This window comes from Pygocentrus nattereri, chromosome 27, assembly GCF_015220715.1.
Source record: "Pygocentrus nattereri isolate fPygNat1 chromosome 27, fPygNat1.pri, whole genome shotgun sequence".
Classification (NCBI taxonomy): Eukaryota; Metazoa; Chordata; class Actinopteri; order Characiformes; family Serrasalmidae; genus Pygocentrus; species Pygocentrus nattereri.
Window position 1 is genome coordinate 25,505,281 of NC_051237.1, and position 19,872 is coordinate 25,525,152.

Genomic DNA, 19,872 nt, shown 5'->3' on the forward strand with positions numbered 1-19,872 from the left:
ACCTGGAGTTTCTCCGTTATCCGATTACTGTCTGACTCGTGTAGACCTGGAGTTTCCCCGTTATCCGATTACTGTCTGACTCCTGTAGACCTGGAGTTTCCCCATTATCCGATTACTGTCTGACTCCTGTAGACCTGGAGTTTCCCCATTATCCGATTACTGTCTGACTCCTGTAGACCTGGAGTTTCCCCGTTATCCGATTACTGTCTGACTCCTGTAGACCTGGAGTTTCCCCGTTATCTGATTACTGTCTGACTCCTGTAGACCTGGAGTTTCCCCGTTATCTGATTACTGTCTGACTCATGTAGACCTGGAGTTTCCCCGTTATCTGATTACTGTCTGACTCATGTAGACCTGGAGTTTCCCCGTTATCTGATTACTGTCTGACTCATGTAGACCTGGAGTTTCCCCATAATCTGATTACTGTCTGACTCCTGTAGACCTGGAGTTTCCCCATTATCTGATTACTGTGACTCCTGTAGACCTGGAGTTTCTCCGTTATCCGATTACTGTCTGACTCGTGTAGATCTGGAGTTTCTCCATTATCTGATTACTGTCTGACTCCTGTAGACCTGGAGTTTCCCCATTATCTGATTACTGTCTGACTCCTGTAGACCTGGAGTTTCCCCGTTATCTGATTACTGTCTGACTCATGTAGACCTGGAGTTTCCCCGTTATCTGATTACTGTCTGACTCATGTAGACCTGGAGTTTCCCCATAATCTGATTACTGTCTGACTCCTGTAGACCTGGAGGTTCCCCGTTATCTGATACAGTCTGACTCCTGTAGACCTGGAGTTTCCCCATTATCTGATTACTGTGACTCCTGTAGACCTGGAGTTTCTCTGTTTATCTGATTACTGTCTGACTCATGTAGACCTGGAGTTTCCCTGTTATCTGATTACTGTCTGACTCATGTAGACCTGGAGTTTCCCTGTTATCTGATTACTGTCTGACTCCTGTAAAGCTGGAGTTTCCCCATTATCTGATTACTGTCTGACTCATGTAGACCTGGAGTTTCCCCATAATCTGATTACTGTCTGACTCATGTAGACCTGGAGTTTCCCCATTATCTGATTACTGTCCGACTCCTGTAGACCTGGAGTTTCCCCATTATCTGATTACTGTCCGACTCCTGTAGACCTGGAGTTTCCCCATCATCTGATTACTGTCTGACTCCTGTAAAGCTGGAGTTTCCCCATTATCTGATTACTGTCTGACTCCTGTAGACCTGGAGTTTCCCTGTTATCTGATTACTGTCCGACTCCTGTAGACCTGGAGTTTCCCCGTTATCTGATTACTGTCTGACTCCTGTAGACCTGGAGTTTCCCCATTATCTGATTACTGTCTGACTCCTGTAGACCTGGAGTTTCCCCATTATCTGATTACTGTCTGACTCCTGTAGACCTGGAGTTTCCCTGTTATCTGATTACTGTCTGACTCCTGTAGACCTGGAGTTTCCCTGTTATCTGATTACTGTCCGACTCCTGTAGACCTGGAGTTTCCCCATTATCTGATTACTGTCTGACTCCTGTAGACCTGGAGTTTCCCCATTATCTGATTACTGTCTGACTCCTGTAGACCTGGAGTTTCCCCATTATCTGATTACTGTCTGACTCCTGTAGACCTGGAGTTTCTCCGTTTATCTGATTACTGTCTGACTCCTGTAGACCTGGAGTTTCCCCATTATCTGATTACTGTCCGACTCCTGTAGACCTGGAGTTTCCACATTATCTGATTACTGTCTGACTCATTTAGACCTGGAGTTTCCCCATTATCTGATTATTCAAGCGCATGAAAATGTGTTGATCGGATTACTGAGAAAATCCGATTTTCTGCAGTTATCGGATTGTGAACGTAAACACACTCAGTGTTTGTATAACTATGTATGACGTGTTCTATGATACAGATCTTTCATCTTTCCATCTTCCTCATGCAGCTCTAACCTGTGGAGGCCGGCGCAGGACGATGAGTGATTATCCCTGCTGTCGCTGTCAGAAAGACGTGGTTTAGTAAACAGCAAATAATAAAGTTTCATTTATATCAGAATCATAAAATAACATTGTGTGGAGCACAGCATAAACGTGAGCTCACAACAGAAAGATGAAAAAGTGAGCAGGTTGTACTTTTCACGGATTTTGAGCTTTTTTTCCAGATTCTGAAAGGACCAATACGTCACGGCTGTGCAGCAGCAGAAACAGAAATATCGTAATCTCTGAAAACTAAAAACCTAAAATTCTTTTACTACAGCAATATGTAAAATAAGTGATAGTATGTTTTTAATCTCACTTATCATAAATACATACATAATCTCATTACATGACATGATCTCACTATGACTCGGTATTACAATATATTTACATAATTATTTAATATCTTAACTGTAACACTTAATAGCTCAATAATTACGATATACTATCTCATCACTTAATACCATCACATGTGAGTAATTATGATAGTCCGAGAAGCCATAATAACAAAAGCCAAGATGTCATATTTATTTTTATGTAATATTTCCTGCACTACAGTAATTTCAGCTATTCGTTATCATCACTAAACCTGCCAAAGAGACGGCGGAGGAGAAATGACAACACTGCACAGACGCACTTCATCTCCCAATATTTATGAATATTAAACAAATGAAAACAGACGACACTACATACACGATCGTACTGGCATAAAAACACAGACGAGATTTTCTACATTTGAATTTCACACAAAAGGACAATTTAAAGAACTAAAATCTACAGATTATAAAGCATGTATGACGATAGGAAATAAAAACTGACATTTTACTCCACTTTTATAAAAATAAGTGATGCTTTTTTTCTAAAAGGGCTCAGAGATTTAATCCCTAATAACTTTCCTATAATCTGACTGACGGGACAGAAGCAGGACTGAGAAACACTGACATTAAACGATATTTCATGCAAGATAAATCTGCTTTTTTCAGCTACCAGGTCACAGAAGTAAAGCTAAGACAGGATTTTGATCCTTTACGTTTTGTGCGTTGTATTTTACAGAACAGCAGCACAGACAACACAAACACTAACACTGATTACGAACTAGCAGACTAATGACGGATTATGAATGATTATGAAAAGTGTAGATTATGCTGGTAATAGTGCAGCATTTAAAGGGCCAATATCTGTTTTATGCACAAGAAACAGCCATAATTCATTTTTTAATATGACAGTTTTCCAACCTCTCTTCATCCCTTACAACTAAACAGGCTGCTTTTGTTACTGTGCCTTTAAGACTGATATATGTAAATGAGCTCTCTTCTGATTGGCTGACCTGTACTGTGCCTCATTCAAATCATATATTATTCAAGTTACATCTTCAGTGTGAATGGGCGGGGCTAAGGGCTAAGGGCCCTTTGAGGTTTAAAGCACGACTCAGGTCTGATGTTGACAACATCTGGCTGCAGTAGGTGGCTTTAACTGACAGTAAACGTGTTTGCGTCATCCTTTCTGAAGTGAAAGCGGAACTACTGGCTTCTGTGAAATTCCACAAAAGGCAGAGACGTAATGAGTTGTGATGTCCTACGAACCGGAATGAGCTAGTTTAAAAACCCTATTCAGCAGAAAGGCGCTCTAATAACATGTACATATTTACAGGGCCTGCTGTGTCAGGGGGATACAGGCACATACACAGTGTCACAACTTTCCCTCCACTGTTAATGCTTACGCAACTTCAGCTGCACAGACACGGAAAGTGTTCAGTTGGGCTACTTTACTGAGCGGCCAGGTTGCTAAAAACCTGTACTGTACCCACATGTATTGGCCATTTTATTAAACGCCCAACAAACACACTGTAAACAATAAAACTCATCTTTTTAAGTCTCAGTCAAAAGTTCTCCACACTTACATTTCAACTTCAGGTGGGTCCCCAAAATGCAGTTTAACCTGAGCTTCACTCAGTGAGTGTGGATGCGTTCTCCTCCTCATGAGCCGTTATTGTTTACATTCGTTCAGCGACTGCCGGCTCCCACCCACAGACACCGGCGGGACTTGGACTCACATCCTCCTGATGATCAGGCAGTTAGACAGTCATGCTACAGGAAGCTGTTCTTTATCCAAGCACAGACTGTAGCTGTTATATACACACCGGTCAGGCGTAACATTCTGACCACCTCCTCGTTTCTACACTCACTGTCCAGTTTATCAGCTCCACTTACATAGAGCTGCACTCTGTAGTTCTACAGTTACAGACTGTAGTCCATCTGTTTCTCTGATACTCTGTTACCCTGTTCTTCAGTGGTCAGGACCCCCATGGACCCTCACAGAGCAGGTACTGTTTGGGTGGTGGGTCATTCTCAGCACTGCAGTAACACTGATGTGGTGGTGGGTGTGTTGGTGTGTGTTGTGCTGGTCTGAGTGGATCAGACACAGCAGAGCTGCTGGAGTTTTTAAACACTGTGTCCACTCACTGTCCACTCTATTAGATACCCCTACCTGGTCGGTCCACCTTGTAGATGTAAAGTCAGAGACGACAGCTCATCTGCTGCTGCACAGTTTGTGTTGGTCATCCTCTAGTCCTTCATCAGTGGTCACAGGACGCTGCCCACAGGACGCTGCCGGCTGGATATTTTTGGTTGGTGGTCGATTCTCCGTCCAGCAGCGACACTGAGGTGTTTAAAAACTCCAGCAGCACTGCTGTGTCTGATCCACTCAGACCAGCACAACACACACTAACACACCACCACCACCACCACATCAGTGTTACTGCAGTGCTGAGTATGACCCACCACCCAAATAGTACCTGCTCTGTGAGGGTCCATGAGGGTCCTGGACTACAGTCTGTAACTGTAAGCACACAGAAAGCACCTGTATTGCTGGTGTTTCCGGTAAAATGGCCAATGAGAGTGTCTCCAATAAACTGGCACCTCAGTCCATCACCACTAGACTGGGCCGAAGGTTACTGGCCCAGTCTGATGTCGGCTGGTCTCAGTTGTCTCTCCCCCTCGGCCAGGAATATCTGCATGGCTCGGTACAGCAGGTGGACCCCCAGCTCCCTCTTCCTCTTCGCAGTCCAGGTGGACACCACGCCATAATAGTCACCTCGCTTCTGATTGGTCAGCATCTTCAGGCCTGTGAGGAAAAAAAGCAGAAGTCACTCTACTTTGAAAAAAAACACATGACCAGACCGAATATTTTAAGACTGTATGTCTGATAAACTAAAATATCACTGATATCATTTTTTCGTCAACATATTTTGTTAAACTTGGCTTTAAATTGATGATTTTCAGGCAAATAGGACTCAGTTCTCAATTGTCTTATTTAAACACAGATCGCACATATATTTATATTATTTAACTCTGTGATAAATAAACTCATAAAGCTACTAATATAATATATAGTTATAATTATATAATATATATATATAAAATACATAACACATTTATTTAAGGCTTATATGATAAAAAGCAGCGCTGAGATATTTGTACACATGTAGGGAAGGAGCTGGAAGGAGACTCAGTACCGATCGCATCCACCATGCAGGCCTCGCGTGTGTAGGCCTCCACTGGGATGACATTCTGGAAGCAGTGGAGGGAAATGACACCTTGACCACAATTCCACACCTGCAGGATGTGCTGCACCTTCGAGCAGAGTTTCTAAAGGAGAGGAACACAGCTTTAGTTCCACCATCTGCAAAGCCAGCCAGGACTTCACAAGTGCATTTCATCATACACCTGAAGGAGGACGGCAACAATTAGTCGATTATTATCACGTAACAACATTCAGTACATTACACTACAGGAAGCGTAGGGGGCGATACGGCTTCTACTGTTTCATTTAAAAAGCTCTATAATGTTCATATGATCCACACAGTCGCTCTGACAGACTGTAATACACTACAGGAAGCGTAGGGGGCGATACGGCTTCTACTGTTTCATTTAAAAAGCTCTATAATGTTCATATGATCCACACAGTCGCTCTGACAGACTGTAATACACTACAGGAAGCGTAGGGGGCGATACGGCTTCTACTGTTTCATTTAAAAAGCTCTATAATGTTCATATGATCCACACAGTCGCTCTGACAGACTGTAATACACTACAGGAAGCGTAGGGGGCGATACGGCTTCTACTGTTTCATTTAAATAGCTCTATAATGTTCATATGATCCACACAGTCGCTCTGACAGACTGTAATACACTACAGGAAGCGTAGGGGGCGATACGGCTTCTACTGTTTCATTTAAAAACCCTCTATAAGGTTCAGCATTTGAACTCCAAGTCATTTTATATTCATGAAAGCAAAGAAAAGAATTTAAATAATTAAACAAAATAAGAATTAATTTCTTTCAAACCTTGGAGGTTTTGTCTCCTCTGAAATATTCCAGGGCTTCGTAAAGGTGGCTGTACGGCCTGGAGCGCTTTCCTTTTCCAACGTAAAAGATCGCACCGATGAAAGTCTGGAAACACTCCTGAGGCGTCATGGACTGACTTCGGTACGGAAGATTCTTCGTCACTCTAGATATTCGATTACGGCAAAAATCAAAATCATGATTATTTTTGTCAATATTGAGATCATCAATATTTAACATGATTACTCACCGACTTTGGAAACACCATGCATTTATTTAACTTTTATTTTGTTTTATTTTTTTTCTGTTTTACAGTGGAATTCTTTGAATTTTAAGTATAATTAAAACATGTTTAAAAAGCAAATAAAATTAATATTTAAAATCAACAATATAAAAATGCTAAAATAAATGAAATAAAAATATGATCAACTATGTTGTAATGCGCTCCCATAACTTCCTCAAAAAGGCAAAACACATAAAAATAACTAACATAAAAATATAAAAAATAACATAAAAAAAAAAATTAGACCAAAATGATTTTGCTCTTCCAGACGAAAGGGATGTGCTGGATTTATTGCACAAGACAAAACGAGAGCATCATTGCAAAAAACTTAATGCAATGCAATAATCATTTTATCTTGATTATCTTGTTTTCATAATGGTTTTAGGCCAAAATCGGAAATGAAAATGAAATTACTCGCCCAGCTAAGACATCATACTTACTGCTGCACAATACTGAGATTATATAATGAAAAAAATAAAATAATTAGACAGTTTAAATAAAGAAACAGCGTCACCTGGGATCCAGAAGCAGGTAGTTGAAGCTGGACTTTATGATGCCCTCACGCCACCTCTTATTCTGATCCGGCTGGTCAAACTGCTCACACAGCGCAAACTCGTCCACCTTGCAGTCGGGCAGATCGAACGTATGGAGGACTTTATTCAGCTCTGCACTGTAACCTGCAGAGAAGTCAGTAATTACTAATGAGTGTCTCCAAAAGTGAAGCAGCCTCAGTGCTGGAGACAGTGATTCATTACCTGCAGTGATTTTGGAATATTACATTCAGTAATAAATTATTTTAAACTTAAACAAACATGACATTTTTAAATAGATTTTAGCCAGAGCTGCCAGATTTAAAATCTAAAATAAGCTTATAATTATTCAATAATTAGAGCTTTTTTTCAGCAATCTCTGTGCTCATTTCAACCAATCTGGTTGTTCTTTATAAAATGTAAAAAAAAAAAAAAAAGCTTTTAAATGGCTTAAAATGTTAAAACTATGCCATTTTTAAATATCTGGACTTCTGCCAAAATAATAAAACCAAATTGTGGCAAAATTTGTGTTCTTATGATACAGTGAATCATTTCTTAAGAATCATAACTGAATCAAATGAGCGTAGTATCTTTATGAATCTGCCTTATGCGCACGTCAAATTATCATTATTAAAATTAACTTTGACATATTCGCATAATCGTGTTTGCTGAGGGTGCGGTGATATCAGATTTGTTGTTTGTCAGTACTGAGCTGAAATGTTGTTCATTGAAATCACTGTAGATGATCCCAACTAAACATCTGAGTGCAGCCTATCAGATCAAAGTGGGCGGGGCTTATGCTGTTGGACACACCCACTCAGAAATGACTGGGCTTTTTTCTGAACAGTTTCTAAATGGTAGAGGCTGTGACGTTCGAGGTTTATTTTGTTATAGGCTTAGCAGCAGGTGCCAGAACGGTTCTGCTGGAGAACATGAACCAAAGCAGTCTGTGTAGAACAAGAACCTACAGAATCGAGAACATTTTTAAAAAGTTCAAATATTAGAAATATAATCTTAACCTCAGAACTGAAAACCTCTAAACACACCATTGTTCAAATGTTTGGAATCACTGCCTTCAATAAAATAAAAACATTCCAATAGAAATTTATGACATTACACTAATATGAGACCAATTTACAACTTCAAATACTACAAATAGTCAGTAGGAAGATGTAAGCTAATAATAAATGTCAATAAAACGAACATCCCGAAGGAAGTTCCAATAAAACGAACATCCCAAAGGAAGTTCCAATAAAACGAACATCCCGAAGGAAGTTCCAATAAAACGAACATCCCAAAGGAAGTTCCAATAAAACGAACATCCCGAAGGAAGTTCCAATAAAACGAACATCCCGAAGGAAGTTCCAATAAAACGAACATCCCGAAGGATGCTCTAATAAAACTATAACCAGAAGGGAGTTCTAATACAATTAACATCCAGAATGAAGTTCTAATAAAATTAAAATCACAAAGGAAATTCTTTGAAATTAATATTGAGGATGAAGTTCTACTAAAATTAGCATGAGAATGAAGTTCTAATAAAACTAACATCCAGAAGAAAGTTCTATAAAATTAGTATCGAGAATAAGTTCTAATACAATTAACATTCAGAATAAAGTTCTAATAAAATTAACATCCCAAAGGAAATTCTATGACATTAATATAGAGAAAGAAGTTCTACTAAAATTAGCATGAGAATGAAGTTCTAATAAAATTAAAATCCAGAAGGAAGTTCTATAAAATTAGTATTGAAAATAAGTTCTAATACAATTAACATTCAGAATGAAGTTCCATGAAATTAATATCAAGAATGCCACATATTTGAAAGTAGACGATGCATCAAGGAATTACAGGCTAAAAATAATTACAGTATATATTTTTATCATTTAATTCTTCGTATTCCCAAATTACTTTTTAAAGTACAAACATTTAAAATATACAGGCATCTAGATTATAGTATTTTAATCTACGCTATCACTACTGAATAAAATAACAGGAATTATTAATTTGTTGATTCCAAACATTTGATCGATTATTTGTGTGTACTGTTGATGATGTTCGGTTCCTATTAAGAAACCAAATAAAATAAATCTAAATAAAGCATTCAAAACAGCTGAAGTTAGTGGGTTGCAGTGCTACATACCAGTGAATGCAGAGGAACCATCCTGAGCTGGCTGCTGGGTGGCCGCTGTATTCTGAAGCGATCTTAATTTCTGGACGTACAATGGGCGAGTTTGGGAAGTAATGGGCCCGGGACGTTCTCCGAGCTCCACCAGCCTGCGTCTGAGCTCGCGGTCCGTCAGCCTTTGGGTTTCAGGAGCGTCCTCTGCGCTGGGGCGCTGGTTCTCTTTTCCCTTCTGTGGACTTCCAGCTGTGTTCTGAAGAGAGCGCCAGTCATAGAGCACCGTGTCGTCGCTGGTGGAGGTGAGGATGCTGGAGCTCAGCGAGGTATTAGTTGTTGGAGGAACATGAATTTCTATCAGTTCATGGCCTTCTTCAGTGTCGGTATAGAGATACTCCACGGGCTCGTCCGTGTCGGTGATCATCGGACGTCCGCCGGGTGTGTAAGAAAGGTTAGCCAGTGTTTGAGGTTTGCAGTGGCTGTAGAGTCGGCTCATGCTGTATCTGGGCGTGCAACCAGAAGAAGATCCTTCACCTCTGTTTCTCTGAGGCTTGGAGGAATCCAAACTGGAGCTAGAACCTGACTCTAAAGTAGTCTGAGATGGAGAGAACTCTTCTTGAGAGTCTATTTCACCCTTGTTTTCTCTTAAGCTCTTGTTAGACGCTTGCATTGTGGAACCTTTTAACCTTCCTGTACCTTCACTTGAGGTGGACAGATCTGAGGTTAAAAATTCCTCAATTGGTGGAGAAGCTCCCTTGCAAGATCTTTCCACCAAATTACTGCTAGTCTTCTGAGGCTTGGGCCAATCAAAACTGGAGCTAGAACCTGACTCTATGCTTGTCTGAGATGGAGAAGATGGAGAAGGTTCATCTTGAGAGTCTATTCTGTGAGATGTTTGCATTTGCATCAAAGCATATCTTGGTCTTCCTGTGCCTTCAGTTGATGTGGATGCATCAGAAGGTAAAAATTCCTTTTCTTCTTCAAACACTAGAGAAGTTCCTTTGCTACAACCTTCCAAATTATCCACCAACCTTCCATCAGCTCCTTCTAATCTTTCCTCAGCAACATCTCTAGGGATTATGATGGTGTCGGCCATACTTCCAGAGATGATCAACGTGTCTGCCTGACTCGGCCGATCACCTGAACTTGACACACCCCGAAGGTCCCTCACGCCACTGTCGTCATCTCTAGGGAGTATAAGCGTGTCAGCCATGCTTCCAGAGACAATTAATGTGTCTGCTTGGCTGGGGTGGTCAACTGAACCTTGGCTTGAAGAAACCAGAAGGTTCCTCATGCCGCTATCAATGTCCCTTAACTCGTTTACTTCAAAAGAACGTTTGGATGGAGCTTCGTCTGAACCATATGGAGATTTGGGCGTGTTGCGGCGCATCCTGATGGGTGTGGGCAACGTCTGCTCAAAAAGAGAAGAGGTACAAAGCACAGACGGAGAAAAATTAAATGATTTCTGTGAGCAGCGGCTGAGTCTTGAGCGAGTTCTGCCCGTTACAAAAGGGCTTGGGGTTTCACCAAGCCTGTCTATAATCTCCAGGATGCTGTTATGCCCTTGATGCTTGTCCTCCATTGATTGTTTAGTGCCTCTTTCTTCAACCAAGTTGAGGTTTTCCCTCTCAGATGTGTCAGAACCTTTGGCCAATCCAGTGGATTGGGTACTAAATTCAGTTGGAGCTGGATTTCTATTGAGTTCTTTCTTCAAAGGTGAGAACTTATCTTCAGAATGCAATTGACCTTCAATTGCACTCTTATATGGGTCACTATCACAACTGCTGTACTTACTAGATCCACTGCTGCTAAAAACAGGACCATGAGCTTCGCCTTCTAGCTCATTAACATTGTTAGCAAACACACCATCATCTTCATCATAATCATCAGCAACAGCAGTAGGTTCCAACAGTAAACCTGGTCCCACTACAGTCTTGTCAAAATCATCTTCCAGCAAGCTGCCACCTCTGCAAAACACAAACACCTCGTCTGGACTGGTCACATCAATGCCTTGGTTTTGCAACACGGTGGCCATACGTTCCGAATCCAAGAAGTCTGGATATTGGGAGAAATCTATCGTCATATCACTGTAGTCATCATTTTGTTTCCCAGGACTCTGGAATGGAGAACGTGGTGCTGGGAAATACTCATTAGAGTCCCTAAAGGATACGCTCTTTCGGCTTGGCTGAAGGAGCTGGAATGAACGTTTTAAATCTGGGCTGCAGTCTTCGGTTTTGTACAGTGGCGCGCCCTCTGGACTCCTCTTAAAGTCTATAACAGACAAACGAGTGCTGGACAGAATTGGTGGAACATCTCCACAGTCTCCTGTTCTATCAAACGCTCCACTCTCACGTGGATGAAGTCCAGAAACATCAGAAAGCCAGGATTCATGAGCTCCTCTAACCCGATAGGGCTGCCCATTTACCCCAGACATCCTGAAAAGACTTGACTGCCGAGTGCTGCTCAGCGGATCGTCTCCGAAATCACTCAGCATGGACAATAGGCCGATGCTGCTGTCCCTCATAGAGTGGCTGGAGTAGATCGCTACAAAGAAGAGGAAAAAATACTTTTATTACAGGTCATATAAAACTGTCCTATTAATACATACTGAAATTTATTTATATATATATATATATATATATATATATATATATATATATATATATATATATATATATATATATATATGGTAAATTAGTATATTGTTCAATATATAAATACATTATATAACTATAACAATCATTATTACATAACATGACATTGTTTCAATTTATGTTTTGCAAAAATAAAAACCTAATCTATAGCCTACATTATTAATTACTACATTATAGTCTTAATAACGTTGATATTTTCACACGTAAACTGCAGACCCATTTCTTTGTAAAGCAAGTGAACACTAATTTAAGTACTTACTGACATATACTACACGTATGCTACGTCTCACGCTGTATTTTTTTTTATAGGTATCAGCACCAGCTTTTGTTTTCTGGCAGTGTTTGAGCTGAAAGGTAGTTTGAGCCCCAACCCATTTGCACTGGCTACAACACATTCTCTGGCTGGGTTTGTACGTCACTCTGTGTAAGAGCGTGTGCTAAATGCTGTAAATGTAACAGTAACAAGAGTCCAAACAACATTGAGTCCAAATGATGTTGAGACCAAGACGAGACCAAACTATGCTGCAGACGAGACAAGGCCGAGACGTATCCAAACAATGTCGAGACACAGAACACATGATGTCAAAAGCGAGATCAGACAGAGTACAAATGATGATGAGAAAAACGAGAAAGAGACCACATGATGTCAAAGCTAAGACCAAACAACACCGAGAGCCAAACGAGACAGAGACCGAACGACGCCGAGAGCCAAACGAGACAGAGACCGAACGACGCCGAGAGCCAAACGAGAGAGACCGAACGACGCCGAGAGCCAAACGAGAGAGACCGAACGACGCCGAGAGCCAAACGAGAGAGACCGAACGACGCCGAGAGCCAAACGAGAGAGACCGAACGACGCCGAGAGCCAAACGAGAGAGACCGAACGACGCCGAGAGCCAAACGAGAGAGACCGAACGACGCCGAGAGCCAAACGAGAGAGACCGAACGACGCCGAGAGCCAAACGAGAGAGACCGAACGACGCCGAGAGCCAAACGAGAGAGACCGAACGACGCCGAGAGCCAAACGAGAGAGACCGAACGACGCCGAGAGCCAAACGAGAGAGACCGAACGACGCCGAGAGCCAAACGAGAGAGACCGAACGACGTCGAGAGCCAAACGAGAGAAACCGAACGACGTCGAGAGCCAAACGAGAGAAACCGAACGACGTCGAGAGCCAAACGAGAGAGACCAAACGACGTCGAGAGCCAAACGAGACAGAGACCGAACGACGTCGAGAGCCAGACGAGACAGAGACCGAACGACGTCGAGAGCCAGACGTGATGGAGACCAAACGACATTGAGAGCTAAACGAGACAGAGACCAAACGATGCTGAGAGCCAGGTGTGAGAGACCAAACGACGCTCACAGCCAGACAAGACAGAGACTCAACCATGTAGAGAGCCAGACAAGACAGAGAACAGACAAATGTCGAGAACCAAACGTGATGGAGACCAGACAATGAGAGCCAGACGAGACAGAGCCCAAACGATGTCGAGACCCAGGCTAGAGTGAGTTTAAACCATGTAGAGGGTGACAGGAGACAGAGACCAAATGTTGTCAAGATCAAGACACCGAGACCAAATGATGTGGAGAGCCAGACAAGACAGACCAAATGAGGTTAAGAGCGAGACGGCGACTTTATAGTCTTGAGTACTACAACACTACTTCTAACTTTGGCCAAATGTAGTTGTCTCAAATGGTAAACTGCGCTTTTCTTCGTGAGATGTTTTGGCCTGCTGGAGTCGCATTTAAACAATAGGGATGTTACATTCCTCTCAGAAAATGAGCTGAGCTGAGAGAGCAGCAGGAAGAGGACGTACTCGTTCTCTTTACTGACTCCGGTGCTCTTTTTCCTTCTGTTCCGAATCCTGTTTAAGGGCTACAAGTTGTCTACATTTTATAAATGTTAACACAAATTAGTCCATCCCTAACAAAAAGCTTGATATATACAATAAAGGCACTTACAGTACTGGAATTTGGGTAAATCCTCATATTCCACTTGCGGTGCCTGAGACTCGTACTCCTGCAGTATGCTCGCACATTTACTGTTCTCTTCCAGCTCCGCCAAATCCGCAGGCTTGTTTCCATCCTGATAACAAAACACATTTTTTTACACTGTAACACAAGAAAGAGGCAACAGTTACATTTTCTGTGGTTTGATTTGATGTAAATGATCAATTTTGTCCATCTAAACTAAAATTTTACTTTCATGGTTTCAATCAGAGCATTTATCTGAGTTGAATTAAATCAGTTCTATTGTTTATTACCACATTAAGTATTAAAAAAAAAAAATTTTATAGTACGGTTTCTATAGTAACAGTCGTCATAAATTTTCATTCTCTTTTTAAAATATAACGTGTCAAACACGCGTCGAAGTCCAGACGAAAAAAAACAATAAAGTGATGAATGACTTACCTGGTCTTTCAGGCTGGGGTTCCCACCGTTCTTCAGGAGTAATTTGAGGTTCTGATAACATCCCCATGATGCAGAAATGTGTAACGGAGTCAGACCCTCACTAGACCTGAAACAAAGCAGGTATAAAAATAAAAAATAATAAAAATCGGAACTTGTTTTTAAAATCCGTTATTTTCTCAGGAAAAAAGTAAAAATTTTTCAGTTTGATTCCGATGAAACATAAGAGCAGATCCACAAAGCAGGACCACAAAACGTCAGTCCTCTTTATAACACCGTAGCGCATGTTTCATTACAGAAGCATCATAATTCGTCCTGTTTGACCGGATTCAGTGCAGCGCAGAGGGTGAAACACTGAATTCCTCTTAGCACTTTTTATTTGAGGCTCCCATTTCAGAGGGAAGATCTCAACCACTACCCTGTAACTCAGTTCCAAGGGGTGACACTCAAAAACAAGGGGAAGAGGTAAAAACAAGAAATGGGACTGGGCCTAAATACTTGTAATGAATATTGTGTATAAATATATCGTAACATTACATTTTTTGCCGTAACGCCCACATCCAGTGTGGCCACTTTGGAAAGAAACAGCAGAAAACATCTCAGTTCCCTTTATTATTTAATTAAAACTCCACGTCTCTTTGGTGTTTATCTTTAATCTGATCAGTGTTATCGTCTTATACCGTTTTAAATTAATACCTATAGTATTTTTATCACTGTTAAGCTTCATCTCCTGCCTGTAAAGCACTTTTAGCTTTATTTTACTGTGGAGGATTATTTTATTATTACCTACTGATCTGATTCAGCCGTTGGAACAACAGAGTAGTGAAAGAGCCGCATGCGGCTCGGGAGCTGTGCGTTGCCGACTGCTGGACTAACCTGAGGTTTGGGTCAGCGCCGTACTGCAGGATGAGTTTGAGGCAGCGAAGCCCCTTCTCCGACTCTTTACCTGCAGCCAGATGCACAGCAGCCATACCTTCTGGCAGAACCAGGTTAGGGTCCGCGCCCTGCTGCAGCAGAGACTCCACAGTCCTGTTAAACAAAGCATAAACACAACGTTAACGAAGGAAAAGCAGACGGATACAGGCTGGGATCCAACACTGAGCTCCTCTTGCAGCCCGCACTAGGAGCTAAAGGGCCCATAACATGGAAAACTGACCATTCCTCGCCTTTTTAAAATAATAAGTTGAACATAGTTGGTTGACATTGTTAAAGTTTCGTAAATGCATGATTTGCTCTTCAGTCCGTATGTGGAAAGTAAGCTGCTAAAACAGAATTTATTTGCCATTAATTCATTATTAATTATTGATCATTTGTGTTGTGAGGTCACAAAAACCAACACCTTTACGCTCATCTGCTTTTTCGGCACGCAGACATCGGACATGTAGTTATAAAGTTTCAGTGTAGTTTCAGCCCGGACTGCTGTTGAATGAGGCACAAAACAGGCAGGCCAATCAGAACTGGCCACTGAGTGGAAGCACAAGGCGGGTGTTTCTAATAAAGTGGCCAGTGAGTGGAAGCACAAGGTGGGTGTTTCTAATAAAGTGGCCAGTTAGTGGAAGCACAAGGTGGGTGTTTCTAATAAAGTGGCCAGTGAGTGGAAGCACAAGGCGGGTGTTTCTAATAAAGTGGCCAGTGAGTGGAAGCACAAGGCGGGTGTTTCTAATAAAGTGGCCACTGAGTGGAAGCACAAGGTGGGTGTTTCTAATAAAGTGGCCAGTTAGTGGAAGCACAAGGTGGGTGTTTCTAATAAAGTGGCCAGTGAGTGGAAGCACAAGGCGGGTGTTTCTAATAAAGTGGCCAGTTAGTGGAAGCACAAGGCGGGTGTTTCTAATAAAGTGGCCAGTTAGTGGAAGCACAAGGCGGGTGTTTCTAATAAAGTGGCCAGTGAGTGGAAGCACAAGGCGGGTGTTTCTAATAAAGTGGCCAGTGAGTGGAAGCACAAGGCGGGTGTTTCTAATAAAGTGGCCAGTGAGTGGAAGCACAAGGCGGGTGTTTCTAATAAAGTGGCCAGTGAGTGGAAGCACAAGGCAGGTGTTTCTAATAAAGTGGCCAGTGAGTGGAAGCACAAGGTGGGTGTTTCTAATAAAGTGGCCACTGAGTGGAAGCACAAGGCGGGTGTTTCTAATAAAGTGGCCACTGAGTGGAAGCACAAGGTGGGTGTTTCTAATAAAGTGGCCAGTGAGTGCAAGCACAAGGCGGGTGTTTCTAATAAAGTGGCCAGTGAGTGGAAGCACAAGGCGGGTGTTTCTAATAAAGTGGCCAGTGAGTGGAAGCACAAGGCGGGTGTTTCTAATAAAGTGGCCACTGAGTGGAAGCACAAGGCAGGTGTTTCTAATAAAGTGGCCAGTGAGTGGAAGCACAAGGTGGGTGTTTCTAATAAAGTGGCCACTGAGTGGAAGCACAAGGCGGGTGTTTCTAATAAAGTGGCAACTGAGTGGAAGCACAAGGTGGGTGTTTCTAATAAAGTGGCCAGTGAGTGCAAGCACAAGGCGGGTGTTTCTAATAAAGTGGCCACTGAGTGGAAGCACAAGGCGGGTGTTTCTAATAAAGTGGCCACTGAGTGGAAGCACAAGGCGGGTGTTTCTAATAAAGTGGCCACTGAGTGGAAGCACAAGGTAGGTGTTTCTAATAAAGTGGCCACTGAGTGGAAGCACAAGGCGGGTGTTTCTAATAAAGACAATATTAACACTAATACTAATACTAATACTAATAAAAGAAACAAAGCCAGCGGGGTCGTGACCTCCGACTGATCACGGTACAACAAGCCAATCACAGAGGAAGTTTAAGGAATGTTGTACCTGGCGTCCGCGTCGTTCACCGCTCTGTACAGGTGAGAGGCCTGAGGGTCCGAGCGGCTCCGTTTCGGGGGCATTATCTGTGTCTATCTCCGGATTACGTGCTGACCTGATTGCTCTGTTAGCTTTAGCAGCCAGTCCGCGCAGATTAAACGCATGAGCGGGATTTCGGAGAGCCTTGAGCCGAGCTCCCGTGTCTTTCTGCGTCTAAGCGCGTCTGTAAAGCGCCGGTCCGTTGTTTGCGCGGAGAAACGGAGACGTGCGCACGACTTTCCAGCTTAAATTTCCCTCCGTTGATGTCCGTGTTGTTTCCCCGACGCGTCGCAGCGGGGCTCGCAGCGCCGCCAGCCGGAGCGGAGGACCGCCCTTCACCGTCGTCTGTGATCTTGATTGATTACTAACACAATCAGAGGCTTTATTCACTCGTTATAACAGCCGAGTTAGAGAGCGCTATTACCTATCAATTCATTGTACAGTGAAATAATAGTAATAATAATGGATAATAAAACTTATAATTTTAGATCTTTTATTCGTTTTTCCGTTCTCCAACTTTTTTCTTCTCATTACTTTTTCTTCTTTCTTTGTCATCGACTCTTGCAATATGAGACAATCTATTCATCTATTTATTAAAAAACACAGTGACAATAATAATATTCACTTAATCTTGCACACGTTTTCGTTCATTTTTTCTCTTTCTTTCGTTTATTCCGGACTCTTTCATTTATTCCGGACTCTTTCATTTACTCTGGACTCTTTCGTTTATTCTGGACTCTTTCATTTACTCTGGACTCTTTCATTTACTCTGGACTCTTTCGTTTATTCTGGACTCTTTCGTTTACTCTGGACTCTTTCATTTACTCTGGACTCTTTCGTTTATTCTGGACTCTTTTGTTTATTCCGGACTCTTTTGTTTATTCTGGTCTCTTTCCTTTATTCTGGTCTCTTTTGTTTACTCCACTCTCTTTTGTTTACTCTGGACTCTCGTTTACTCCAGACTCTTTAGTTTATTCTAGACTCTTTCATTTATTCTGGACTCTTTTGTTTATTCTGGATTCTTTGGTTTATTCTAGACTCTTTCGTTTATTCTGGACTCTTTCGTTTACTCCGGACTCTTTAGTTTACTCCAGACTCTTTAGTTTACTCCAGACTCTTTCGTTTATTCTGGACTCTTTCGTTTATTCTGGACTCTTTTCTTTACCCTGGACTCTTTCATTTACTCTGGACTCCTTCGTTTACTCCACTCTCTTTCGTTTACTCTGGACTCTCGTTTACTCCAGACTCTTTAGTTTATTCTAGACTCTTTCATTTATTCTGGACTCTTTTGTTTATTCTAGACTCTTTTGTTTATTCTGGACCCTTTCATTTATTCTGGACTCTTTTGTTTATTCTGGCCGCTTTTGTTTATTCTGGACTCTTTTGTTCATTCTGGACTCTTTTGTTTATTCTGGATTCTTTTGTTAACTCTGGACTCTTTTGTTTACTCTGGACTCTTTTATTTATTCTAGACTCTTTCGTTTACTCCACACTCTTTCGTTTATTCTGGACTCTTTCATTTACTCCAGAGTCTTTTGTTTATTCTGGACTCTTTCATTTATTCTGGACTCTTTTCTTTATTCTGGACTCTTTCATTTATTCTGGACTCTTTTCTTTATTCTGGACGCTTTCGTTTATTCTGGACTCTTTTGTGTACCCCGGACTCTTTCATTTATTCTGGACACTTTCATTTATTCTGGACTCTTTCCTTTATTCTGGACTCTTTCGTTTACTCTGGACTCTTTCGTTTATTCTGGACTCTTTTGTTTACTCCAGAGTCTTTCGTTTATTCTAGACTCTTTCATTTATTCTGGACTCTTTTCTTTATTCTGGACGCTTTCGTTTATTCTGGACTCTTTTGTGTACCCCGGACTCTTTCGTTTATTCTGGACACTTTCATTTATTCTGGACTCTTTCCTTTATTCTGGTCTCTTTCGTTTACTCCACACTCTTTAGTTTATTCTGGACTCTTTCATTTACTCCAGAGTCTTTCGTTTATTCTAGACTCTTTCATTTATTCTGGACTCTTTCCTTTATTCTGGATGCTTTCGTTTATTCTGGACTCTTTGGTTTATTCTGGACTCTTTCGTTTATTCTGAACTGTTTTGTTTATTCTGGACACTTTCGTTTATTCTGGACTCTTTGGTTTATTCTGGACTCTTTCGTTTATTCTGGACTGTTTTGTTTATTCTGGACACTTTCGTTTATTCTGGACTCTTTGGTTTATTCTGGACTCTTTCGTTTATTCTGGACTGTTTTGTTTATTCTGGACACTTTCGTTTATTCTGGACTCTTTGGTTTATTCTGGACTCTTTCTTTCACTCTGGACTCTTTTGTTTACTCCAGAATCTTTTATTTATTCTAGACTCTTTTATTTACTTCAGACTCTTTTATTTATTATGGACTCTGTCGTTCATTCTGGATGCTTTCGTTTATTCTGGACTCTTTGGTTTATTCTGGACTCTTTCGTTTATTCTGGACTGTTTTGTTTATTCTGGACACTTTCGTTTATTCTGGACTCTTTGGTTTATTCTGGACTCTTTCGTTTATTCTGGACTGTTTTGTTTATTCTGGACACTTTCGTTTATTCTGGACTCTTTGGTTTATTCTGGACTCTTTCGTTTATTCTGGACTGTTTTGTTTATTCTGGACACTTTCGTTTATTCTGGAATCTTTGGTTTATTCTGGACTCTTTCTTTCACTCTGGACTCTTTGGTTTATTCTGGACTCTT

General features: G+C 41.4%; 1 protein-coding gene across 1 annotated transcript; it reads right to left on the minus strand.

The window, feature by feature from the left end:
* Positions 1 to 4,752: 4,752 nt before the first annotated feature.
* On the minus strand, positions 4,753 to 17,404 carry ankle1 (ankyrin repeat and LEM domain containing 1). Its single transcript, XM_017722758.2, has 9 exons — positions 17,111 to 17,404; positions 15,189 to 15,341; positions 14,316 to 14,421; positions 13,866 to 13,989; positions 9,267 to 11,789; positions 7,108 to 7,270; positions 6,314 to 6,476; positions 5,484 to 5,616; positions 4,753 to 5,092 (listed from the first exon to the last, which is right to left on the minus strand). Exons 1-9 carry the CDS (start codon positions 17,182 to 17,184, stop codon positions 4,920 to 4,922), a joined length of 3,612 nt encoding a protein of 1,203 aa, XP_017578247.2. The 5' UTR covers positions 17,185 to 17,404; the 3' UTR covers positions 4,753 to 4,919.
* Positions 17,405 to 19,872: the final 2,468 nt, after the last annotated feature.

Bases quoted from the DNA above. Each gene is read 5' to 3' on its own strand.
- ankle1 (XM_017722758.2), bottom strand. From the start codon at position 17,184: ATGCCCCCGAAACGGAGCCGCTCGGACCCTCAGGCCTCTCACCTGTAC. The intron at 11,790-13,865 runs GTAAGTGCCTTT...TCTTCTTTGTAG, and splicing joins TTTACCCAAATTCCAGTACT to CGATCTACTCCAGCCACTCT. The intron at 5,617-6,313 runs GTTTGAAAGAAA...CCTCTCCTTTAG, and splicing joins GAGGAGACAAAACCTCCAAG to AAACTCTGCTCGAAGGTGCA.